The following is a 27,501-nucleotide window of genomic DNA, read 5'->3' as shown; positions in this document are numbered from 1 at the left end:
GCATATAGATGTGGCCAAGATGACATGTTGAAGTTCAAAATGAGCATCAAAAAAATGATTTAAAAGACTCTGAACTTGGGTCAGACAGGCTAGTCTGAGTATTTCAAAAACTGCAGATCTACTGGGATTTTCCTACAAAACCATCTCTAGGGTTTATGGAGAATCCATATTCATCAAAACATTCATTGACCCAGGTTGTCTTGAACATGTCTACATGCAGCAAAGCATTGAATTGATGCTAAAAAGAGGAAATATCCAGTCAGTGGCAGTTCTCCGGGAGGAAATGCCATGTTGATGCTAGAGGTCAGAGCAGAATGGACAGACTGCTTCACGCTGATTGGACGGTGTCAGTAACACCGTCATAACCAAGGTATGCAAATGAGCATCTCTGAACGAGAATCACATCGAACCTTAAAGCTGATGGACAGCAACACACACACCGCACACATCTTATTAGCCAAGAACAGGAAACTGAGGCTACAATTCACACGGACTTGCCAAAAGTGTACAATAGAAGATTTGAGTTTCGATTTTTTCTTGTGGCTGTCAGCTGGTAGAGTCAGAATTTGGCATAAACAACATGAAAGCATGGATCCAGACTGCTTGTATCAACGGTTCAGGCTGGGGGTGTAATGCTGTGGGGGATATTTTTTGGCATACTTTGAGATCCCTTAGCACCAAAGCTGACCTGTTGCTGTTGCGAGTGCGTATGTAGTACACAACTGAAAAGGAAAACGTATGAACAAATAGGACTGATATTAGGCAGTTACAGCAAAAAGCATACACACACACTCACACACAACTGGCCAATGTTTACGATGCCCCGGTTTAAATGTATAATGCCTGCAGGGAGTGCATGCAACAGCAAATAATACCTTCAGCTGATGGAGAGGGCCATGAAAGTGATGAATGTTAAACAATAGCACTGTTTTGCTCCAGTGATTCAGTTTCTGGACAGCACAGAGCTCTTGGTCCACAGTACAGAGGGACCCAGATGGTTAGGCTAGCTTTTACACATCTGAAATATCATAACTCAGTGAGCCCAGTGTGATTTGATGGCTTTGTTAGTGGAATTTGTGTGTGTGTGTGTGTGTTATATTAAAGGTGCAGTACCTGCGCTTGGGGAGGAGGGCTCACACACACTGGAAGAATCACTGCAGGTGTTAGAAACCTGCTCAGAGAGTTTTTTCTTTGCACTTCCACTTGTCTTGTGGTGTTTCTTTTTGTTTTTCACCAAGATCTTCCCCATCAGCTCCATCGGGCTGGGCAACGGCACACCAGACTCCAACTAGAGGGAATGTGGAAGGAGAGAGATGCAGTTATAGATACAAAAAAAAAGCAGGTATAGATGTATGAAAGATGCTGTCCTGCATTAATAATTTCAAATATATTGGATGATGAAAGAACATGAGTTATTTTTCCTGATTAAAATGGTAAATATAGATTTGAGCAAGAGCAAATGCTCCAAAATGCTAATTTATGGGTAAAGATTGCTACAGTGCAATCACAGTTAAGCTGTTTTTTTTCTCCTTTTTTTGACAAAGTAGCTAATTACCAGATGAAAACATTTAAGTTGTTTACTGGAGTGTGCCACTTAAAATGTAAATTTGTGGCTATTACTCTTTTCAAATCCTCTATGGAAGATTTTGCTGGTTAGATGGAGCTGGTTAGTAAAAAATGACTGTTTCTGCTGTGAGCGTTATAAACTCAGCTGATGTTACAGCTGAAAAATTCTTCGCTTGCAACACTTTAATCAGCTTCCTGCAGGGAAACTAAACATTAAACACAAACGCACACTCTCTCAAATGAGCTGGACAGAAAGTCGCTACATCTCCAATTTATTTATGGGATACGCTGCTTTCGGATCACAGTGTTTAGGGATATTAATATTTCACTAATGAGCAATTCACCAGTGGTGCAGAATAAACACACACGTACATGCTCAAACTGCTGTGTTTACAACATATCAACTATAAACATAACCTCACTTAAACATTTCAAACTTTTACTTGAGCAACTTGAGAATCAAGAGCAACAAAACAGTGATTCATACACCAACTAATGCCAAGATTTTCCTTCTTGTGACCTATTTTCCGCACACGTCTATCTACGCTTTGCTAATGTTGCTGCGGGGGAAATCTTACGACAAAGATTAGCCATCCTGTTTGCATTCACCTCACTGACAGTTACCAGGGAGGAAAAGCAAAATTGGATGGGGCAAGTAATCCTGATTGCACTCAAATGCACCGCACAAAGCCTAATGAAAAAAACTCAATCAAGGTTTCCCCCCAAATGCCGAAAACAATTATGCTCAGCTGTGATAAGAAAGTGAAAAGTTCCATTTGGCCACCCTTAACCACTTTCAAGCCTCAGTATCATACCAGTGGTAAAGTGAAAAAATGTTTCCTTGTTTTGTTGCTTCATACGGCGTATCTGCTCCACGACATTTCAGAGCAACGGTTGTGACGTTTAATAAGCTAAATTGAACTGTTTCAAATTTTCAGTGAAGTCCTTGTACCTAAACCATTTTCAGTATTTTGCTTGTTATTTGTTATAAGACATATAAAGACATATGAAGTGAAGGGAATAGTCTTAGCATTTTGTTCCAAGTGCATGCTGGGTATGATAAGATGTAACATAAGAAAGGGAAGCAAGTTTTTTTGAATTGGGTCAAATTGTTCTTCAAAATTTAAGCAAATGTTTTAAAATTTGCACGATCTGCACAGTTTTTTCCTCAGAATGTGTAAATTTACTATTAATACTCAAAGTGCTAAGAAGAAGTACAACTTTGTTAATAAGTATCTTTACACTGAGGGACTGTGAGTCTTAAATCTTTTAAAAATTTTTGCTTTCTTTTTAACAGGGGATGAACTTTTCCATGTTCGGATCTCTATGTTCAAACAATGTGAGCGGAAGACGGAGAGGAATGCTGCATGACCAACAAGTGCATGTTAGAGGAAGTAATTAAGTCTTTGTTATGTAAAAGTGTTTTAACTTCAGTTTGTGGGATATTGTTATTTATTTTGCTCGCCTTTGCAGCTCCAACAGTTTATAACTTTTGCATCCACATTATTCTCAATCTGGCCTGCTTATGTGTGCGTGTATATCTCGCCTTGCCAGTTACAGTCTGTCTGCAGCTTAAAACTAAGCCCCAACAAGATTAAACAAACTGCAAGACAAATTGTTTAATTCCTTCAAATATCTCATATATTTTATGCAGTTACAATGAAAATGTTTTTTGCCAACACAGTCATCGTCAGCATAGTGAGAAAAGCAAGAAAACGTGGAGAACAAACGATGAATCAAGCTTTCAAACTGTTTTGTTTTTAGTTTGAAAAGAAAAGAAAATCACGCGATTGACAGTTTTGTAGAGTGGAGATGGAGTAGGAGCCCAAGTTTCTAAGAAAACTTTAATCCTCTTAATTCTCACTCTAGGTTGAGCTGGATTTCATCTAGCTGCATTACCCTATCTGCCCCGGTCCCTGTGGGCTTATCAGGCTGATATCCCTTTCGATACGCTGTATACACAGCTGACTCAATGCCAGATGGGAGTGACTGTCATTGCTCTCACCTTTCCTAGTTATTACATGCTCAGTGGTAGAAAGCTCATTCCTCAATGGCACTTTCTCTTTCCATCTTTCTAAATTCTCCCTTGGTGTCTGTCTCCTCATATCTCTCCCCTTCTCCTTCCCTCTGCCACTCCATTCAAAAGGCTTCTCCCTGATAATACTTCAATGTCAAATCCAGTCAGAAGGCTGTAATTCTCAGCGGGCTGTGACTCTGGCAGGCAGCAGTGCTGGAGGAGCTCCCTGCGTGTGTGAGATAATTCTGCATCTTACTGCTGCTGGGAACTTTAGCTGCTCCACAGTGTTGTGCCAAAGGGAATAACGTCATCCCAGGAGAATGACGCGAGAAGAGTAAGCGGTACATTAAAGTACATATATGTGCAGAACTGTTTGCGAGGCATGTTTTCATGTACGCGCTGTGAGAAGTGCATAAAAGTCCATGCGAGAGTTTGTGCAGCAATTGTCTACATTTGCCTCACGTAAGAGCCTGCGTCATTACACACAAAGACGCCTTAGGGAGGGAAAAAAGAAGTTTGGCCACAAAGGGACAATGGAAGCTTTTAACTGGTAGTCATGGCAACAGAGGAAAGGCCTGTCTGAGATAAAGGACTGCCAAGAAAAGCCACGTTTAGATTACAGCGGAAAATGCTTCCTTTTAATCTTAAACGGCTTTTGTTTGCAGTCTCTGCTGTGATAACACAGAGGTGATAGGGAGGAATAAGCATGATTGCGGGATGATTCGTTAAAAGTTAGCCTCCACGGCTATGTGCGTGTTGAAGAGAAAGTGAAAGTGATTGAGGCTTCAATGAAAAACAACAGCGGCAGGATATTTTGCCAGGTGCCAAAGGTCACATGGTGTTATGTGTGAGAAAGAGACAAAGAGACGAAAAAAAGAAGCACACATATACATATATATATTTATGTTTCAAGTCAAGACTAATTTTGCTTAGAAAATAGGAAACAGGTGCACTGATTTGTTGAAACGTCCATTCATGGAAATACAGTATATAAGGCAAACAACGAAGTTTAAAGTCAATATTTGGTATGACCATGTTTATTCTTCAACACAGTCTGAACTTTCTTAGGCAAGCTTTCCTGTCAACAAAAGGCTTCTCGAAGGACATTCGAAGCTCTTCTTTGGATGTTGGCTGCCTTCGATAATGTTGAAACAGTGTGCTATCTGTTGCTATTCAGACACTTTCCAGATGGTATTGGAAGATGATCCTTTTCTGCATTCACAACTCCATAAATTTTGACAAGACCTCCAACACCACTGGCTGAAACGCAACCCCAAACAATTTACAATTTGAATTTTTCACTCCATAAGGCCAGTTGCCACTGATTTCTAGTCCAGTTCTGTTGTTTCCCTTAAGAATGGCTTCTTGACAGTCACCCATACACTGGGACAGTTTCTGATGAAGCTTCAGTGACCAGTAGATGGATCAACTAAAGGTCCAGATGCATCTCACAGATTCTGTCGAAATGTTTTATCTTTGGTACTTTTCATAGATTTAACTAGAGAAAATGGAACAAACTATGTGTTTTGCAACAGGTTCCTAGTAACAAAGTGCCTAAGGATACCATTTAAAACTGATTCTTTGACAAGTTATCTGTATGTATCTGTATGTGCAGACAAAACACTGGTTGGTCTCTTGAGTTAGATGACTTTTTTTATGCTTGAATGATTTGTGGGTCAGCATTCAGTGGAAAAGCAGCCAATGACCAAAACCAAGCTTGGAGCACTAGTGGTCAAGTCTCTTTAGAAGCAAAATATGAAGCAATGAGAGGGACCTCAAGACTTTTTCACAGTACTGTGTGTGTGTGTGTGTGTGTGTGTGTGTGTGTGTAAGTAACTATGTGAGTTTTTACCTCAAAGAGTACATTTATATGGGCAGCATGGTGAGCAGCAGCGTTCAAGGACATCCATTTCTCTAGTGCACTCATCTGTGTGATAGTATCTTCTGAATGCCTCACTGCTGTTGTATCATATGTGTTCGTGTGTTGGAAAGAGACAGGCAAGTGTGAATGTGAGTGTTAGCACAAGCAAATGTAGCGGGTGCGTGGAGATCTTATATACTCACAGGATATTTCTCCAGAGATTCTGTCAGTAATGCGTCTCCAAATATTGACCGGCAATACTCAGCCATCTTAGCCTGCTGCTTTGGTCTGGGAGTCATCACAAAAAGACACACACACACACATACACAATCATGATTTCTCCACTAAATATCAATATCCTGAATATGTATGTTGCCCCAGAGTCCCTTGGTGCCATTAAAGATGAAAGGATTCACCAGAAGCATCTCCCCAGCTCTGCAGATGTTTACACAGTTGATAAAAAACAATGTGGTTGGTTAGACATATCGACAGTCCTGCTGACGGACAGTCCTCATCAATATGCTTAACAGTATGAACCCTCATTTATGCAAAAATTATATTCACATGCACGCCGTCTATATCCAGTGGATATTTGTTTATGTTCTTCTGCTCTTCAGTTGCGACACAGATATTTGTCTGTGTCAGTCTGACTTTAATATTTTAATCTGCCGTCTTTTTGCATTTACTGTCTGATTGGAGTCTCATGACTGTTGTCGTGATGTGCTGTCAGTGTGTCAGCAGACAACTGAGCTAATGATGGAGAAGTCCCAGGGAAACCAGTCAGCACATGGATTTCCAGAGATTCCTGTTCACACTGACTCTGACTGGTACCATGTAATATATTAGCCTATTTCAAGAAAGTGTTATATATTAGCTTCACATAGTATAATTCATTAAAATATGTGTGGGAAAACAATGCAACTCTTTACTAGAGTCTATAAATATCAGTGAAAGGCAAATCTTTTCCTCAGAAGGTCTAAACTGACTTTGATACAGTAACCAAAGGCCTGACATAGAACAATCAAATAAAAAGACACACCAAAATTAATTATGTTATGTTATGCAGACACAGACATTGTGTATGTTACTGAACTTTAAAATATGCCGACATCATTGTTCTAAAAATCAAAAAACTTTTAAGAAAATGTTGACTCTTCTGTTATGCAATCAATTTAAATGTGAAATATATTTATATAATACCGAAGGAAGAAAACCTTGGTTAATACTTTATTTATATACAGATTTTGTATATACGCAATGTTTTCCCATACATATCAATTATCTGGAGGGGCTGCTCACGTATATCAGTGACCACCAAGTATATTTCAGAACGTAATCAATTTTCTATCGCGCAATACCTGTGCTCTTATTTTGAAAGTTTAGTCTCTGCAAATAAGTTAGCACTAGGCATTCCTGTCTCCTGTTTGCCTGTCGGCAGGCTTTTGTGAGACTCATCTCTGTGTTTAACAGACTCTAACTCCACTGTCTGGAACTGCAGCTGGTAATGGCACCCCTTAATCTCCTCTGAAGACCCTCTGTGAGCTGGAGGAGCAGCTGGTTGAAGCAGCTGGAGGAGCAACCTCAGTAGCTCACTGAGAATGGGAGTAGAATGAGGAGTACTCTCTAAAAAGTGAAGATGCTGCAAGTTTGATTCCATCCAAGCGACGGGAAACTCAGAGGAGCAACAGCTTCTTAGTTTTTGCCACAAAGCATATTTCTGCATTATGTATTCATGCAGTTAAGGAAACATGGGTGCACCTCCTTCCACACGCACCCAGCTCCACCTTTTGACTTTTCAAGGCTTTAGTTGTCCTTTAGAGATGTCAGCGGACAGCTTGAGATGGTCCACAGTTCAGTAACTGCGCCCATGTGTCGTACATGAATCCTTTTGAAACGGTATTAAGCATTTTGTTGAATACAACAAATGGAAAACTGCCTGATTTAGTGGAATGCATTTATTTTTAAGGGACTTCAAGTTTCACAGGACACAGTATTGTTGTTACAATGATATAGCTGGGATAAATTCCTTACACTTATCTTTACATTTCTATTTTGACCGCTTCCAGCACCCTTAACACCAGTGCAAGATTAAACATAGAATAACACCCAAACATCAAGTGGTTCGACAAGAAACTGATGACTCACTTTGACCACGGTAGTCAAATGACTAAGATAGCAAAACATCAGGCTGCCATTGTGTTCGTTCAGCACGAGTCAAAGAACAGAAAGGGCAACAAGGCGATTGTCACATGCTGAATCAACATAGGCAGCGCACATGTAAAGATAATTCTGGCACAATTGGAACCTCTTAAGGCAACAAGGTTAAAAATGTTCAGTTAACTTACGAGTCCACGTGATTCTCGAAGGACAGGATGATGGGGAAAGGCGAGGTCTTGAAGGCACACTCTGCTATAGCTTCAATTACCTCCTAAATACCCAGTCAGACACAAAGAATACAAAATATACCTGTAAATTACAACATAGGCTCAGTGTTGGGTCATTATCTAATTAATGTCATACATAATGAAAACACAGGAGTTTGGCAAGAATCACTAAAATGCCCATCAAAGAAAATATCGAAGCCTTTTGAAGTCATTAACTACAGTGACATGTTTTGTCTATGAATCTGAATACAACAATGTGAACAAAAATCTCATACAGCAGGTCATCGATTGCAGGTATTTAAATAAATGGGAGCTGAGCGATATCGTTGAATCGTTCCCCAACTCTGCTGAAGACAGTTCAACATCCGATATTAGATTTCTAAGCCACTCATTGTCTGAGTCAATTACACCATCATTAACAACAGTGGCAGTTCAGTAAAAGCCTTCATTTCCTCCAATAAAAATCTTTGTCTGTAACTCAACCCCTTCAATCTGTAGCTCTCTTCCATCTTTTACAACTCTTCTCTTTTTGTATTTCACTCTTAGACTAATTGCATTAGGCTTGTTCTGCTTCTTCTGTTACTTTCATTAGATCTAAATTTCCTCCATCAATCAATTCACCCATTTCTTTCTTCTTTTGTCTTGACACTACTCTGCCCTTAAATTTTCATGCCCTCCTCCTCCTATGAAAGCATCTCGTCATCAGTTAATTGCCCCTCGGTGCTTCTCTTTTTAGGGCTATTCAGCGCATCCCTGTTTCTTACGATTTGCCATCTGCTCCTTGCATGCCCCACTTTTTGCTTTTTCTATCTCTTCTTCAGTCTATATTTGTCTGTTGAAATGCGTTTTTTAAATATATATAGTTGTGGTGAGGTTTACTATTGCCCTGATGTCAATCTAAGCAAAGGGAATTTCATTAAATGAATTAAATCAAACAGTTTGTAAACTCTTCTCTTCACTCCCCTTAGTACAGCATTTCCCAGGGAACATTCTTTGTTAGTTTTGACCATGAGCGCACTTAGAAGTGTGTCTGCATTTTTATTCTGCATGTATTTATCCATTTTTGTCACTCGACCATTTTTAAGGTTTGCAAAAGAGTAGCAGAACAAGAAAGAACCACAGGTAGCTCCTAGATTAAGAGCTTTAGACACATGGCTGCACGCCTCCAAATCCTCAGACAGATTCTTTTTATTAAAATAATTCAGTTTATTTGGCACCAGTGACCACATGTGTCACCAGATCAACCAAGAGTGAAATCTTCCTTAAGTAGGTACAAAATATTGACACATCAATATACTGTATTGCATCCCTGAGGGATAAGTTGTTGAAATTTTTATTAGAAAATGCAGGCTGGATGAATCCCCCCCCCTCTTTGTGTGGGAGGAAATTGTGGGGAAAAAGTGGACAGACACATCCAGTATCACAGAATCAGTGTGCTGTCTATTTACACCTACAGGCCAGTGGACACTCTTTCAATGATGAGGATGTAACATCCTGGACAGGGAGGAACGCTGGTTTGAGCGCCGAGTCAAGGAGGCCATTTACATGAAAAGGGCTCGTTGTCAGCTTTCTGGAACAGGGAGGCTAGCATATTTAATCTGCTTGCAATAAGTAACTGTGACAATATCTGGAATAAATAAGCACCTGTTTGAACATTTTTGTGTGTTAGAGCTCTGACTTCAGCTCAGGAGATGAGGCGTGAAGTGAGGAGGGAGAAGATGACTTTTTTCCAGATGCCGGTGTTGGAAACTATCCTACCCATTGTTTCTGCGCACAACACAAAACCCAAATTTACTTCATTTTTTTCAGCTATTGTGAATATTTCTAATGGTTAGGGTTATGGTTAGTCAGAAGTCACCGTCAAATAATCATACGGGTAGGATGACTTGCCAAAGTAGGACGGTTTCTCAGAACACCGGTTAGTTGTCTCTTTCCTTTGCGTTTTCACTTGTTTTGTGACGGGGACCCCTTTCCAGATGATAAATTATAGGTATGATGGTCATATTTTGAATCTGAAGGTGCAGACACAAATTAAAATGTCCTTCCACGGCATGTGAATGCCTGTGGGTTCTCTTCTTCTCTGCTGTTGGCGTGCCACGTACAGTATGTGGCCGGTCTGTCCACCGATGGCGGGACAACGTGGTGGCTTTCACAAACCAGATTAGATTAATTCTGAGTTTATGAGAATGGATCTGTTTATTGGAAGATGTAATAACACAGTCTGTACAGTATATTTCTTTTTCTGCTAAAGCTTCTTCATTTTGTTGTAAAACTGAGTACGTTCACATGGCTAACGGCATATTCGGCTGGCCTAAAAGAAGTCTTTGAGAATTTTTTAAAGATAAAATGTGGAGAAATCCTGCATCTAGAATAGTTGAATTCATGCATTTTTTAGAATTTATAAGCTTTTCAGTGTTCTTCTTTTTAGATATTTTTAAACTTTTCATTTTGTAACGGATAAACCAAATTAAACAACACACTGTGTTCTGCTGTTATTTAATTCTAAATTTAAATTTAACAACACAACGTTGTTAAATTAACCCTGACACCAAGTTGGGTTAGTAGCAGTGGGTGGATGATCTGTTGAGCAGAATGCCCTTCTCTGAAAACCTGTTTCAGCCCAGCGTTCCCAACCCCCAGCCAAGCCCTTCCTTATATCACCATCACCATCTCTCCTTGTGTTACCTTGAAGGAGATTTCAGTTGTCATGGTGAAGCCATGGGTGATAACAGGCTCTTCTTCTGTGGTGCGACCCTTCCAACAGTCCAGTTCAATGCAGCGGCACCCAGAAAGGAGGACCTGTTTGTACATCTCGACAGAAGAGTTGCCTGCGAGCTGGCCGGCTGCACCGAACACATGAACACACAAACACACAAACAGCTCTTACAGGTATCGGCCAAGTTGATCCAAAAAGAAACAGGATGCCCACAAAAGCACATCCTCCCACTTTTCAAGAGCTCATTAACTGTATTGTTCCTCACATGCAGTAAAAACAATACAACTGTCGTTATCTGAAGCAGGCAAATCTCATCACCCTGTCACCATTAGCGAGGCAATTATCTCTTCACATTAGCAGCATGTTTCCACAATGTAAGTGGAAGTGTGTTAAAGTGAGAGGCAGCTATGTTCCCACTTGGTGTGATGCCATTCATTTACTTCACTCTTTTCTCATTTTTTTCTCGGCTTTTTAAAAAAAAAACATTTTAAATTGACATCTTTAAGCAACTCCATGAGGTGAAATATTTCTTCTAAATTACTTTAATTTTAAAATGTAATTTACGATGGGTCAATAACATGAAATGCTTGTACTGTTATCAAACTAATGATTCTGCATGGCTCTTTTTGTATGTAAAGTTGTGAAACACAAATGCCTCATGGACAGAAATAGACTCCACATTGCAACACGCGTCTGCTCCCTATTAGAATAGCATGGTATGAGTCACTATGAAAATACCTAAAGAAAAACACAGTTCGTGAGGAGAAAATTAAAAGACCTCGTGTTTGTTTTTCTCGTTTCTTCATTCCACCAGCTATGAGGCTGGGCTATTACAGAAAATTCAATTTTTTCCAATCGCTGCTGAAATCTGATCCACTTCAAAGATTCAATGCTCTTCAGTTCCCCCCAGAATAGATTTGAATAGATGAATTCTAATATCCATTGAAGAGAAAATGGCCTCTCTATTGTGCCAGCCATGCTTGTGCACCGCAGGGAGTTACTTTGACTACCAGTCCAAAAAAATATTTAACTCATGAATATCAATGAATCGGGTATCATGGCATGACTTGATTGGATAACCTCTTGAGAAGTAACACAAGAAAGGGAGCTTGATATGCAAGGGTGCATTTGATTGACTGACCCGCGAGGTATAAAGTTGAGTGTATTCACTTCAACCATAATTGTATTTCTAAATGAACGACTGATCTTTTCATTTATGGGAGAATAAAGGACGTCCCTGTGCAATCAGTCGGGAGGAAAATCAAGTTGAACGTGATTGCGCAAGCAGACAGATAGAGCTCCTGGTACGCAGAAGACGTTTTAACGTGTGTACGTGCTTACCTGTGAGGTATGTGTTGTGTGAGGAGTTGATGAAATAGTGAGAGAGGGGAAAGGTCATGTCTTCACTCTGGTCCAGCTTCTCAGGAGGAATGATGCTGTTCTCTTCTGCATTCAGGTACCTGGTGAAGCCTTCCGCTGAGATCTGACCTGCATGAACACAACAGCAGTCAGCATCCTAAGCTTGAAAACATTTTTTTTGGTTCAAGCGTCCAAATCTAATTGTGATGTTCTCTGTTTTTCCAGATGGCAACAATTTCCACAAAAAAGACTACAAAACAACAATGAGCTGATTTGCTAACTGTGTGTTTAAAGCTTGATGCAGATTATTCTGTACATTGTTCGTTTTCACACCTATAGTTTATTTACTTGGGTCCAAATCAGTTGATGAGTTTGTAGACTTGTGTCTTTTTCCTGTGGTTTGGTTTGTTTTCACACAGAAAAAACTTCTAGTAAACTCCAGGTGAACTCAACTGCGTCACTACAAACCACATGAGAATGCTCACTTCAGTTATTAGTCAGATGAGTCTGGAGCGTTAGGAACAAAAGTAAATACGGGAAAGGTGTTCTGGACAAATCGATAACACAGAGAAACTCTCTGCGCATCTGTGCTGCTCTGCTGGATCGCAGAATGGAAAGCACACCAGGCTACAGGAAGGTGTTTAGGTCACACTCGAAGTGTACACCTGGCGGTTGGGTCAGATTGAGTTTTCACCACAAATGAACCGCTCTGGACTTCTCGGTCTCGGTCCAATTCCAAACAAACTCCAAAGAAGTTTGGGATTACCTTGTTCACATCTGCACAAACGAACCGCAACGAGGAGGAAAAAACCCAGAGCAGAAGTCAACTAAAAAGCGCAGGTGTGAAAACACTCCAAAAGCCATGCTGTTCCACGTGCTTCACTGTTCACTGCAGTGATCATCTTATCTGCTTTTTCTTCTTTGAGTCATTTGACTCAGTATAGAACTACCTGCCAAATCTTGCAGTTGTTCTGATTTGAAGAAAATTTGCAGATCCCTAAAGTTTTAGAAAATTATTTAAAAGTTAAATCACAGAATTGTCTCGTTTTTCAGTAGAAATTAATGGGTAAAGGGGCTGAGTGCCAAAGACAGGGTAAGGAAGATGTAAAGTACTACCAGATGGAGTAACATAATGTTGGATTTTAATTTTCTTAATGAGATTTGTCACCGTGTTAAACATTAAGAATGCCTTATCCTTTTAACTGCACAAGCTAAAATATGGTGCGTGGCATATGGTGGCATATGTGTCACAGATTTTTTTCCACCCTTTGCAATGCATTACATGAAATACTTAACAAACTGCAACATAACTGAACATGGCTGTGAGAACATTTGAGTGTTTTGTCTGTCACTTTTTATAGAAACATTATTTCCACATTTCAAATGGAGGTGAATGGATTGGAATCCCTGTTCACCTGTGACTTTAATAAAAGAAAAGCAACTTTTGTTTTCTGTAAACGTGTGCCTGCATTTTTCTCCACCTTTAACCTCCTAAGACCCAAACTCTTTCATGGCATGCATTTTTAATTTCTCTTTGCTATTTGGGCTGATTGGGACCTGATGAATGTAAAAACAAAGAATTACATAATTTTTTAAACCTGCTTTAAATTTTGATAGAACAGTGGCAGTATAATGTCCTCGTAAGTGGAAATCAAACCCTTGTAGAGCCAAATTTGGTATTTTGGTATAGACAACCCGAAATGTGATGTCCACATATGTGGACGCCAGGTCCTAGGAGGTTAAAGCATTACAGTGGGTGTATTGAAAAAGCAGGTGTGAGACTGATGGTAAATGACTTTCTTTCGTTTCATTTAGGGAAACTGGTTGTTTGCTGAAAGCCTCTGCGGTTAATCCTTTAGGGCTGTCCCTCAATGTTTTCCTACATTTAACTCCAGTTAAATACTGTGTTACAGTACATGCTTCTAATTATGAAAATTCAAGTCTGAAAAGGCTCCCTTTGCTCAGCAGGTAGATTACCATATAAATGTACTTTTCTCCATTTCAGGCTCCACTAGCTTCAGCTAATATTGCTATTATCAATAAGTAATACAGTGATCTGATGAAGCTAAGCTGCCCATGGAGCTGTTCCTTCCTCGCTTTTGATTGGTTGTCACGGTCACTCATGATAAGCTTTGCCTGTTGGCTGCCATCACTCAGCTAATCTTCACTGAATGTGCTTGAGAAAGTGAATAACACTGAATAAATAAGTAATAAGCGGTTGATGAAAAGCTCCACATCTCCATCCACACGAGATCATATTTCCATACGCATTACCATACACATCAAACACCTTGCCTTCATGAATTAAATTTTGAACATATAGTTGCTGCTCAAAGCAAAATACTTCCTCCACCTGCCTACACACACACACACACACACACACACACACACTTACTTGAAATTACGCTAAATATGCTAAGTGATGCAAGCTTGACGGGTGCAGCAGGTCCCTCTGGCCACTTTATGCTAATTAATGCGGTGCCGCCCTCTGCAGAGTTGCTGGACTAATTAACGCTGGCTGCTGTCTGTGACATCTGAGCTCTGTCGCACTCAGTGTCTTACTCCCCGCTGACTCCCAGGATCTCCCTTTGCCTGGCTGAGGTCTAACCTTTGTATCACACATTCCGTGCAGACAAAGAGTTTCCCCATCTCTCAAGACATTTGTAGGTCTAACACGGAAAAATTGTGTTGACACGGCTGGGATTGTAATGCAGCCGTACCAGAGTGGGAACATACAAGTGTTACTCTCAAGGTGAAACCTGAGAAGAAATTCTACAAGAAGATTCGAGCCAAACAAAACTTTAGCCACGGGTCACAATAACGGCTCATACTGAGAGGAGAGGAAACTGGACAGAGAAATGGATTCTGAATTTCACCCGTAAGACTGAAGAGCTTCCTCTCCACCATTCAGGTGAATAAGCCAACTATCCACTCTTGAATTATGAAAAATTCTCCAAGTGTCTGGTTTCATTTTGTATTTCATTCATCTTCCTTCAAACGATGTCATAACATCTGAGGGAGCACAGACTGAAACAGTCGCAGACACAGTGATTTAGCAGTGAAGACATGAATGAGAGGTAGAAAATAAAAAAATAAAAATCTCCAAGTCACAAATGGAGAAAGTGAAATATTAAAACGTTTAAAAAAGACAACTCTTCACCATCAATAATACACACATTTCTGGAGCATATTTAGTTAAAGCATATGGTTCTCTGTTTATCCATCAACAGGGGGGCTTTTTACCCCAAGCTAAACACAGACTGCGTGTCTAAAATTTCCATGCCACCTAAAATCCATGTACGTTTTTACGAACGCGAGTGTCCTTGAAAGAGGAGAAACTATGTTTATGTGTATGTGAATCTGTGTGTGTGTGAAGGTTGCATGTGGAGCTCTGGACCCCTCTGCAGTGCAGATGGCGGCACTTCCTCCGGCTAGATAAATACTTCACGTGGGGAAATCTGTCACTGGGACAGGGAAGGGCATGCTTCCAGAGAGCCTGGGACAGGATGAACACACAACATCACAGTATGAGCACATGGCTGCGATCAGAGTCAAACATTAGGCAGTCAGGATGGATATGTGTGCTTTAAAAAATGACTTTTAACTCATTTAAGGACCCGTGATTTATTCGGTCACATGTGCAAACAAAGTAGGCACTTTATTCAGGGGAGATTATTAAAAAGACAAAGCTTCTAGTTTAGTATAGTTTCCATAAAATGTTTAGATAATCATTCTCTTCTTGCACCAAAGACACTTTTTTGAATTCCTGACACAAAAGCATTATTTAATCCTCCAGATCTCCAGCATAATGACAAAAATTATTAATAAGCAGCTTTATATAGAAAAATGCTGTATTCTACTGCTCTGCCATATGGACCCTTCACAAAAACCACCTGTTGTTTTCAAGTATGTTCACTTGACTGCTTCTTATCTTTTTTCAGCGACTACATCGAGGTAACCATTCAAGCCACCGATACTTCTGTCGAATCCTTCACTCAATCCTTTAGTAAAATTTAAATTTATGTTGCAGCTGAGCTTATTACAGTTTGATTTGGGGTAGAAGTCACGTGATTTACTGTTAACTTTAACTGCAAGTGCATTTTGTTTTTACAATCATAGATAGGCAAATGTGTTAACCACTACACTAACACACAAAAAGACAAACCTGAAAAAAGAAGATAAGAATTAGGTTCATAGTACCCAAACTCCTGGAAGCTCTGTGATGAATTATCAATCTGTATGAAGCCTAACGCCAACTCCTTCTCCACCACAAGCCTCGTTAAATACGTAGCTAAATCGGGTGGATTGATGACTTCGCAGCTTTAACAGTTTTTGATGTTTTAAGCCCTGAAGGAGAAAATATACTAACAAAAGGTAAACATATAGAGTAAGTAATCTAACTACATCTATAGATGGCATATTCAAAGGCAGCGATTGGTTCGACACTATGGGGAGAAAAATCAACCCAGCATTTTGCTCATAATAAACCGTACACGGCGTACGATAACTCATCCATTTTGGCACACTTGTGTAAGATGCTTTTCTAGCACAGATAAAATTTGAATTGGCAAATATAAGACCTTGCTGCGTGATATCTGGAGTGTGATGTTTTCCAGTACTGGCAGCTCTGGGTCTACTGACACTTGAGACATCATGAAAGCACAGCATGTCCAGGAGTGCTGGCTCACCAAGACGCATCCATCTCATTTCTTTATATATTATTCTGTACCACTCCTAATACTCTAAATATTAAAACTAAAATCCTTCTATTAATTAAGATGGTTGACACTGATATACAATTTAAACATGGGAATGAAAAAAGACGAGCGAGTCTAAACAACACCAACAACATGTTACCACTTAGACAACATACAGGTCACATTAAGCAAATTAGGAAGCCAACACACATAATAAAGTGAAATGATAGCAGATCAAGAAATGCTGCTGAAGTCCTGCACATAAAACTAAAAAATGAACTGTAGGTTTATACGTTTTAGATTTACTGCAGTTTAATCCTTTGAAAGGAACCAGGCAAACTATTTATTGCCCTTTCAATTTTAGCTACAAAGCCTTACATTGTATTACGCAGACAGATACAGACATGTGAAGAAGAAAGCCTTTGCCAGACTCTGTGAAAAACTGCTTCCAGTGAAATTAAAAGGGTAAATAGCACTTGAATAACTGATTATCAGGAAGTGGGAAGGTTTTGGCACTTTGCTGGTCTGGAGCATTCAAATATGTGTTAACTCAGTGCCACACTCCTCCCAGGAGTGGACATCCCAGCAAATTCATCCCAAGGTCAAACTGTGCAATCTGCAATCTGCAAAAACACAAAATATAACTCTACAGGTCTCAGTTAGCATGTCAAATGTTAAAGGTTATGACAGCACAGATAGAAAAAGACTATCCAAACTGATGTCTTGTTTGGAATGAGTAGGCAGGAGTCTCTTCTCTATTTAAAGAACATAGCAGCAAAGATTAGGCTTGCAAAGCTGCATCTGAACAAATCAAAGGGCTTCTGGAACAATGTCCTTTTGGACCGACAGACCAAATGTATAGCCATAATGCACAGCACCATGCTCGGCTAACACCAACATGTCACAGAATTTCAGCACAAACACCTCATAACATCTGTCAGCACGGTGGTGGAGGAGTGATGATTTGGACTTGCAGTCATTGGATGGACCGTACATTCCTCTTTACACCAAAGTATTCCAGAGACCACCTGACTTGCAGCTAAAGCTTGGCCTAAATTAGATCATGCAACACGACAATGATCCCAAACGCAGCAGCAAATCTACAACAGATTGGCCAAAAAAAGAAAAGGTGTTGGAATGGCCAAAGTCCAGACCTCTGGTGAGATCTCACGAGAGATGTGCATTAAAGAATGTCTGTAAACTTCAACAAACTGAAGCAACGTTGTGAAAGAGAGAGGGCCCAAATTTCTCCACAACGATGTGAGACTGACAAAGTACTCAAATAATTGCTTGTAAAGGTGATTCCACATCATGGAGTTTCCTTAGTTTTTCATAGGACTCTGTGTAGTCCTGTTAAAATTTCATTTCTCACATGAAACTACAGTGTACTGAGCTCTTCAGTGACCACAGATATCCTTAATTTAGTCATTAGCTAACAGACACATTGGGCCATATGTTTATTCTTGCAAAGATTTTAGTTTAGAAACAGGTTCAAGCTGGCAGAAAGATTCACTACTCATTCAAAACAGACAGAAAAGCACTGATGAATGAACACGCTGTAAACTGACTCCCAAACACTGGACGCATGCATGCATAACATCTGAATACGTTCAACACTACTACACGCGTCCTCTCCGCTCCACTTGCTATTTATTCTATTTTGTTCAATACAGTTCATACACACTCTTCTTCTTCTTCCTTCCAAGCAGTGTAGTCGGTTATATAAAATAAAACGTTGGGAAATTTCCTCCAGTAAGTTTAGCACAAGTTTGGAACAGGTGGAACATTTTGGTGGCGGTGATGTGTGTTTGACTGTGTGTGTTTGGTATTTACAGACTCCTTGGCACCCCGCTATGTCCCCTCACTTGTAAAAGCTTTGGACACCATCCAGCAGTCTCTATGGCAACACCCCTGCCAAATTTATTGGTGGTAGCGGCTGGAGTGCAGGGTTAGTAGAGGATGACAGTGTAAAAACACACAACGGGCATAATGTACCTGTGTTTTTCCGATAGTTTTTACTATAAATGACTTGCATACTATCATTAAGTCGATCTGTACTAAAAGCTGTTACGTGCATGTCTGTGTACACATAAGCTTGTCAGTGTGCCTGGGATTGTATTTGACAGAAATTTGAGCCACTGACCTTTCTGTGCCAGCGAAGCATTGGGTTCATATTTGTCAACCAGCAGCTGGACCTGTTCTGGTTTGAGAGGAGGGTAGAGTATCTCGTTCAGACGAGGGTCTCGCTGTTTACTGTTTATGAACTCTGTCATCTGCTCCACCGTGAGGTATGGTCGACTCTTGGCCCCCCTGAGCAGAGAAAGGAACGGGGCAGAAATGAGAAAAAATTAGACAAACATCTTAAAGGGCTGCTAAGCAAGGTGTGGGTGCAAGGACGGGATTAAAAAAATAGCATATGGGGAAATGAAACAAGGAAAAAACGAAGGAGGGGAGGAGCTGTAATTAAAGTGCAAAAAGACGTGGCGAGGCAGAGCGGCAGACATGCAAAACAACAGGATTAAATGTTGTGTTTTGAGTAAATTATGAGAATTCATTAAAAACGCCTTTCGCATCCAAGCCTGTTCGACTAAATTATCTTCCACACATCCTCCTGGCTCTCCTGCTACCTCACTTAACTGTGATTAAAATACAGATTTATGACTTGGAGTATCATCGGTCGAGCTGGCGTGCTTCCTCGGCTGACGGTCTCAGTCCCTCTGGGCCAAAGGGCAGTTGTACTTCTGCAGCACGAGAGGCCAAACCAGCTAGGCTCGAGAAGCCACAACCAAGGATGTTAGAACACACTTTCCTGGGCTAATTAACGTCTTATAGATGGATAAAAGGATCTGGCTTGAACCTGGGAAACCAAATTTTCCTATTGAGGCCGCTAGTATGAAAAGAACAACAGATGATTTGGGGAAAAAATATATCAATTATGATTTTTTTGACATTTTAAACTGGGAATTCCCATATTCTTTGGAGGTGGAAAAGGTTATTATTACCACACACAGAGAGAACAGAGAGAAACACAGTACTTACACTTCAGAGAAGATATGGTCCAGCTCAGGCCGAGGGCAGATGTTGCTCAGGAACATGCTATAGACCTCTGGAGTGAAGTCCTCCTGGGGAATGGAGTCATTCTGCAGCAGACAAAAGTAACATAGGTGAATAAATTGCAGGCAGTAGTGTTTGGACGTACTGTGGAAGGGCAAAAAAGTGGATTTAAAATGTACAGGCTGATAGATAAAAGATACTTTTTCCACAGTGACAGCTGCTCTGGAGAAGACTTTTCTTGCATGCCTCAGTGCAACAAAACTGTGTTTTTATTAGTTAAATAAAATGCATTTAACTCTATTTTCAGTTTAATGCACTGATCCTAGTGCAGCCTTTACAAAAAGGCAATCTTTCATGTAGCATCTTCTTTATCTATGAGATGCTTACTTGTGTATATCTATGTAAAGTAATGATCCTATGTGCACAGTAAAGTGAATTTTATATTTGTATCATCTTGGGATAAACAGAATTATGTAGTTTAGCCGATTTAGCTTATCTCTACACGTTTTGAAAATCAATCAAATCACTTGTAGCTGTCGCTTAAGAAAAATCTATTTGTAAAAGTAGTTCTTGCATAGGGACTATTGAGTGTATATAGTAGTATTTCCTTTTTCAGGACCTCTTTCAGAGTAAGGTTAGACACATGGGAGCAAATATTCTAATTTCTGGAGCTAACCCTGTTGCTTATCATCTGGTTATTTGCACCTCTGAAGTCAGACTTGGTTTCTCATATGACCTGTTCCACTTCTGTTCTTCCATCTTGGTTTAACGAGGAAATATATTTTTACATCAGGTTGTGATGTCCTGAGAATTATAAATGCAAGCCTCACTTCTGTACAGTTCCTTGTAAGCATGCAGTAGTCAAGTCCTACTTACAGGATAAAAATTTGGCAGTGGATCTTCTGAGTGTTATTGATACTATATCGAAACTGCATCTTTGACTAAAGAACGGTTTGTTTATATGTCATCCTTTGTTTATGAGACCTTTCACAGAACCGAGTCTGCGTTTTTGAAAGTAACAAACAATATTCTGATATTCTGCAGTTTCTGGTTGTGCTGTCTTAGTTCTGTGCAGTCGTGTGCTGCTTTTGACACTGTCAACCATCAGTTACTCATTGAGTGCTTCGAGCACTGTGGAGAAGTTAAGGGTTTGGCTCTTAACCGATTTATTTGATGTAAACACTGTGAATATGTATAGCCATACTTTTTTAGGAACCTGTTGATTCTATTTCATTTTCGTGTAAAGAATTTTGGTTTTAAATGTACTTACTTATATCAAACTTTTCCCGCATACTAAGAAATTTCATGTTGTGCAGACTTCCTAGTTAGAGTACTGCTGAGGTAAAGACATCTATCCACCAACCCACTAATGTGACTAAAAGAAACACAGATCTGTCAATCCATCTGCCGTCTTATAGTTGGCCCTCTTGAAGCAATTGCAGAGATGCAAATAACAAACAGCAAATGACTGCTTGCAATTTGCACTTAGCGTCAGGGCTTCTTATAGAGCTCTCAGAGGCAAACAGGTATGATAAAGACACAGCGTGCTCAGCAGCAGGGAACAGCATTTTGCCAGCAAGAAACAGAGCAGAACCACACAGTGTTAGAAAAGACTGGGAAGGAGGGAGGTGAGGAAGGATGCACAGAAGTAGGGGGGATGCAGGTCAAGCCCTGTTGAGACTCAGTGAGTCATTCAAAAGACATTGGTGCGAGCTGGGCTGTGTATGTGCTTTTGCCTGGGAGTGTGTGTGTTTGAGGGATTAACAGCAATACCATTTAGCTGTAATTACTTGTGCAATGGAATAACAGCAAATCCCAGCAGACCTTCATACAGCAATCGGTTTTTACCTCCTGCTCTCTCTCCCTGTGCTAATTATGTATAGCTTGTTCTGACTGTGGGCGTGTGTTTGTATTCCTGTGTGTATGTATAAATATTATATATATATATATATATATATATATATACATATATAAATATACATATATATTTTAATTCGATTCGTATTCAGAAGGCATTGATTGTAGCCAGAGTTGGCCACAATTCGCTAATCAGATTAAAAATAATAAGTAGCTATAATCAGCTGAGATTACATTTAAAATCAGGGTGCCATCAGGTCTTATTGTACATTGTCAAAGGTTTTTTTTTATTGCGTTTTGAATAAATGGACTGATTCTTATATAGCGCTTTTCTACTCTCCCGGAGTACTCAAAGCACTCTATACAACATGCCCCATTCACCCAAGCACTTCTAAACTCAAGGATATTTGGCATGCAGACTGGAGGAGCCAGGAATCGAACCACCAACCTTCTAATCAGTAGCTGATCTGCTCTACCACCTGAGCCACAGCCACCCCTCAAATACCTTTTATTTTACTGGGAATCAGTGTTTCTGGGATTTGATAAGAAAACTGCAGTAACAAAAGAAACTGAAGCCCACTTGTATGCACACAGAACACCTGTGCTTTGCGTCAGGTATGTTATATATTCCAATTTTAACCAACTAAAAATGCTGAATATCCAAAATGCATTTCATTTCACTACAGACTTAACCTAACATATAACCTTTTCAGTGCATAATTTAAATGTAAACATGTTATATGAGTTCAGTCACATCTGAAAGTGACCTGACGCAGTTCCAATTAGCTTAGTGTGTTTGTCTTACTACACACATGTCAATACATTTAAGTGTGCGTTCAGAGCAGCACCGAACAGCAGTTTCCCACTTCTAGGGATGAAAATTGTTTGCTACTGTTTGAATACAGAGCACTGTTTGCACCTCTATGCATTAGGGTGCAGCTTCTCTCTAGTGGCATCTAAAAAAGGTAGAGATAAAACAGCTTTTGTCATCTCAATTGCTCCCACTGGGTCTATTTGTTGCATTACAACCAAGGCTAAATCCATTCTGTGCTGGGACTCACGCAGACATCCAGAAAATAAGACGAATAAGCACAGCAGCAATCAGTTTGGGTTTTAAGAGATGAGCTGAATAGTCAGAACAGAAATGGTTGGATGGATGGATGGATGAAAGCAACTGTACATAAAAGAGACAGGATGAGATGGAGACAGAAGCCGGTTCAGGGACGGAGGAAATATGAGGCGACAGTAATACTAGAAAAAAGAGAGAGCTTCAGTATTTTGGAGTCTCACTCTGCCAGAAGGGAGGTTACAGCTTTCCAACGCTGTCTCCACTCGTTTCCTGTCTGCCGAGAACATCCTGAAGATACTGCAGGGAGACAAAAAACATGCTGTTATGAGTAATCACAGAAAATGCCACACACGGAGAGAAATTCTCACTCCTTTAAAGGCTGTGTGTCAAACAGATGAATTCGTCACAGCATTTAACTGACACATATTAAGATTATTCTGTGAAAATGTAATATTGTAGCAACAGCTTAGGAGGGAATGAACAAAAAAATAAAAAGGGTGAAACTACAGGCCGGACAGAATGCAACACTAAAGACAAATATTAGACTCAGATGATGCCTGTGTGGGAAAAGAAATGCAATATAATAAGGGAGGGCTAGAAGATGGGACAGCGAGATTTAAATACTGCAGTCTAACAGCCTTGCAATGAATTTTACATTCATAAAGGTTACACATTAAATTTCTGTTTATGCTGAAATAGTTGGGAAGCTACTGATTCAGCTTATTTGGAGCATTAGGAAGCTGTGCAGTAATGCAGCAGCATAAATTCTCCTTCAGTGAGAGGTGTTTCTAATACGTTTGCTCTCATAGATAGATGGGTGGACTGAGATAAAATAGTGTAGTTTTAATAGTTTTAATATTCACATATAAACATGGAAAACAGCTTGATTTTAATACTGCTTACAGTGAATTGCAAAGTTTTCGATGGCAAATGCCACTTGTGTACATAAAAGCGACAAGTCTTTATGAATGCGATGCCACACAGGCCCCAACAAAGATGAGGAAAGAAAGCTTCCCGGCAATGGTGTCATTTTGCAAATCACACCAATTTTCATCATCGCTGTCATAATTTTTATTATCATGTCATTGTGCTTGTGCTTGTAATGCCATAGAGTCTGTCTCAACAGAAGCATCTTTTTTCTTGCATAAATAAACAAAAGGCGTGCAGATGTAATGTTTCTTTATGATGTACGCATGTAAATAACGCAAAATGATCTCAAATCACTTCACATCGTCACATCATCAGCATCTCGGTTCATTTAACTCTGGAAAAACACTGCCGACAGACATCTGTGTTTTCAGGCTTCTGTCATCTGTTTTATTCTGGTGTATACAGACAATAAAAGTGATTTACAGTGGACTCTAGTGTCACTGCAGCCACAGCAGGACATTTAGGTCTGCTTCTGTTAGGAATAGCCTGTTTTAATTGCTTGCAGAGGTATGCCTGCGCAGGTCCACCAGCACTTACTGTACGCTCAGTGGAAGAGCAGTATCAAGCTGACATTAGTCAAACTGACATGTCTTCCTAGCTAGGAGGTTAATTCCCTAAACAGCAAGGAGTGTCTCTCTCTGTTGACACCCACTGCTTTCCTCCGCGGCTCTGATGGAGGTTATCGCGGAGGTTCACTGCTGCCCGCCTGCCTGAGAGCTCAACTTGACTAATGGAGATGGAGAGAGGTGGATTTTCAATGAGGCGATGACAAACTTCCAGATAAATCAAACTGAAACTGAAATATACAAAATGAAATTCTCAGATAAATCACAAACTGACACATTCAGACTAAAGTTAGTGATATTTAAAAAAATAATAATAAAAAATTCACGTGGGTGAAACAGGCACGAACCTATAAGCGTGAGATAAATGAAAAGCGGTGATAAGGAGAACAAGAATGAATATTGTCATGACAGATGGAATGGGTAATATACTCTAATAAAGCCGCACATATGCAAAAAACAAAGTGCAGGTTTATTCGTCTGCACGCTTAGAGAGAAGGCAAAAAGGCAGAGGAAACTATATGCATCGATGAAAAGAGCAGAACCGTTGTGGGGATGGGGGAGGGGTGTGGTAGGGGGTGGATGAGTCACACAGACTTACTTCTTGACGGGGATTCTTCCCTCAGGGTTCAGCTGCAGCTTCAGCCGGGTGTATCTGCATTGGACAGAGCACACATCATCAGCAGCTCGTGATTTTTTCAGTGTGAGTGACATTCTTCATCAGGTTTAATGTATGTGTGGGGGGTGTTTGCTTGATCTTACACGTGTGACTGACATACATAACCGTCTGCCATGACCAGGTCTGCAGACTGGTATGCAATGCATATCGGAAAGTGATAAAAAGTACCCGAATATCTCAAAGTGGCTGACTGTGCATGAGTGGAGTTCTCTTTGCATACTGCGGATATATCTGCCGGAGTTTACACGGGAGGTCAGAACTGTGGGCTAATCCCTGGAAGTCTTGAACGCTGGCAGCGCAGAGCAGTGCAGCAGCAGTGCACAGGCAGTGTGTAACCTGGCCTATAAATAGCTCGGCTGCAACAGGAGCCATCATTGTAGGCTGGGCTTTAAGTGGCTGCTAGCTAATAATTAATATCCATTACAGTGTCCACTTGACAGAACTTGCCGACAGGCTCAGGCTGGTGACTTTTAATTGTCAATTGGGATCCAAGCTTGGGGAGTTGTTTTTTTCTTCGTTTTGAAAAGCTATAAACAAAAAGTTTTGGTTGAGATAAAGTTAGCCAGTAACACTGCATGAGGCTTTACTCTTTCTTTCTTTTTCTTTACAGAGAATGATTGAAAGGCTCCCAAACAAGGAAGGGAAGAAGAGTTTCTTAATGCCCCCATCTGACTCAGAAATGCTTGTATTATTCATTATGACACTGGAGAAAGGGGGAAACAGATTACTCACTGTCTCCTTTTCTGTTTACCTCACTACTTTCTCTGTTCTTCTTCATGTACCCACTCTAGCTAATCCTAGACGTTACTCATTTACTCATTTCTTCATTAGATGATGCCAAAGACATAAGCAGTTAGATGACGCTAACTGCTCAACTCCAAGTTTCCAGACATAGTCACAGAGCAACACAGAGTAAAACACGCAGTTCTAACCCTGCCATGTTTGGTAATTGAGGGCTGTGTTATCCAAGGAGGGTATTCAATTATAATTGTACTGATTTCAACACCTTTCAGCAAGTGGTCATTTAAAAAACATGCTGGGTTCTGTTTAGTTTCCTGTTGATGAGAACGCTGCCCAGCTACGCCATTCCTCAGAAAACCCACCACCCAATATCAGTATCACCGCTTTAAGAGATAGTGATGAGAATTAACCACACGCGGAGAAACATCAACATCACTTCAGGGAGGCAGCATCCTCGCGCTGCAGTAGCGGTATGGCAAAGAATTGCCTTATTTGTAAGCAAGGAGTGTACAACAACTGCTGCTGCGAGCAACCGACGTGACCGCCAGACCTGCTGTATTCAATTCTATTCCACTCTATCTGCACTATGTGGTCGATGACCACTTTTATTGTCTCATAAGTCAATTAGCCTCCTCGGGGGTGCACGTTAATGGCTTCTGTTCACTGATAAACAGCAGACAGCTGGGAGTTGTCGGCGAGCAGAGTCCAGCAAAAAATGATTCGCGTTCATATTTATGCTCACTCTGCGTGAGCTTCACTCGGAATCAGAGGTGACACGAGGGCAAAGGATGATGAAAGCAGTCATGGACATAGAGACACTGATAAGGATAATCAGTGATTTATGTAATACCCTGGAACTGACAAAATACTGGCTTCCTGTTTTTTGCCCTCTCTTCCTCTCTTTTCCCAATTCAACCAAAAGCTCAGCTCACCGAGTCAGCCTGGAATCTACTATATGTCACTACTGTAACACAAAACATACACTACAGCACCAAACAAATGCACACTCACATAGGGGAAGCAAGAAAAGACAACTGACGCATGCAGGGTGTTTTATAAACTGGTATAAACATATTTCCAGCTGTTTTGATAATTCTGCTTTCGTCTGTTCTTACTTCCTCCGTTGATGTGTGAAGAATGCGGCTCAGGCTGCGTTGTAGACTGCAGTGTGTGAACAATGTAAGCACAAATGTGCTTTGGTGAAGGTGTAAACGCTACATGATGGTTTTGCAAGATTTTTACAGAACATTTTACCGTTTTTGTTCATGTAAAATACATCATGTCCCTAATGTGACTCTTGCTATGAGTGACATTTCTAGTGCTTGCAGACCTGATTTTCATATCTATCTTGGGGACTGTGGATTTACATTTTGTTCGAGACTGCTTGCGTGTGTGTGTGTGTGTGTGTGTGTGTGTGTGTGTGTGTGTGCGTGTGTGTGTCCGTGTGTGCATGCATCCGCTGACGTACGCTTTTTCGAGGCACGCCTCTCTGGACATGTTCTGCACCAAGAGGTTGGACGCCAGGTTGAAAAGCTCTTCTGCCCATTCCTGCAGGAAATAAACCCACACGCAACATTAACACACACACACACACACACACACGCATGCACGCACGCACGCACGCACACACACACACACACACACACACACCTAGAGTCAGGAAAGAGAGCGGCGGTGAACTCATTTGCGCTTTGATGCTGATAACTGCTGAAGGCTGGAAGTTTGTGTTCAGTTTCTGCTGCCATGTGTCAGGAATAAATGAAGTTCATGCATACAGAGTAGGTATGCTGATCATTTTTCATAATTTTCCAGAGTGGTAAATGACTTGATGATGAACTCATGATGCAGGTTTTCACCATGATCCTAAAAAAAGAAATTTTACCTCCGTCTAAAGTAGGGGTGTCGAACTCCAGGCCTCGAGGGCCGGTTTCCTGCAGGTTTTAGATCTCACCCTGGGTCAACACACCTGAATCAAATGATTAGTTCATTATCAGGCCTCTGGAGAACT

General features: G+C 40.5%; 1 protein-coding gene across 2 annotated transcripts in view; it reads right to left on the bottom strand.

The window, feature by feature from the left end:
- The window catches only part of plcb1l (phospholipase C beta 1-like), a 117,567-nt gene that overhangs the window by 24,855 nt on the left and 65,211 nt on the right, over positions 1-27,501 (bottom strand). For both annotated transcript variants that reach the window (XR_002056607.2, XM_013268847.3), the window contains exons 5-14: positions 26,962-27,041; positions 24,675-24,728; positions 22,802-22,877; positions 19,640-19,740; positions 18,744-18,910; positions 11,886-12,032; positions 10,514-10,671; positions 7,790-7,872; positions 5,648-5,732; positions 1,114-1,288 (exon numbers count right to left, since the gene is read on the bottom strand). Coding sequence is in view for 1 of the 2 variants with exons in the window: in XM_013268847.3 (XP_013124301.1) it covers positions 1,114-1,288; positions 5,648-5,732; positions 7,790-7,872; positions 10,514-10,671; positions 11,886-12,032; positions 18,744-18,910; positions 19,640-19,740; positions 22,802-22,877; positions 24,675-24,728; positions 26,962-27,041 (1,126 nt within the window). In the remaining variant the exon portion in view is untranslated. The remainder of the gene's footprint in view (positions 1-1,113; positions 1,289-5,647; positions 5,733-7,789; positions 7,873-10,513; positions 10,672-11,885; positions 12,033-18,743; positions 18,911-19,639; positions 19,741-22,801; positions 22,878-24,674; positions 24,729-26,961; positions 27,042-27,501) is intronic.

The sequence above is a fragment of the Oreochromis niloticus genome, linkage group LG15 (genome assembly GCF_001858045.2).
Source record: "Oreochromis niloticus isolate F11D_XX linkage group LG15, O_niloticus_UMD_NMBU, whole genome shotgun sequence".
Classification (NCBI taxonomy): Eukaryota; Metazoa; Chordata; class Actinopteri; order Cichliformes; family Cichlidae; genus Oreochromis; species Oreochromis niloticus.
The sequence above is the reverse complement of the archived record's forward strand: the minus strand, read 5'-3'. Positions and strand labels throughout refer to the sequence as shown.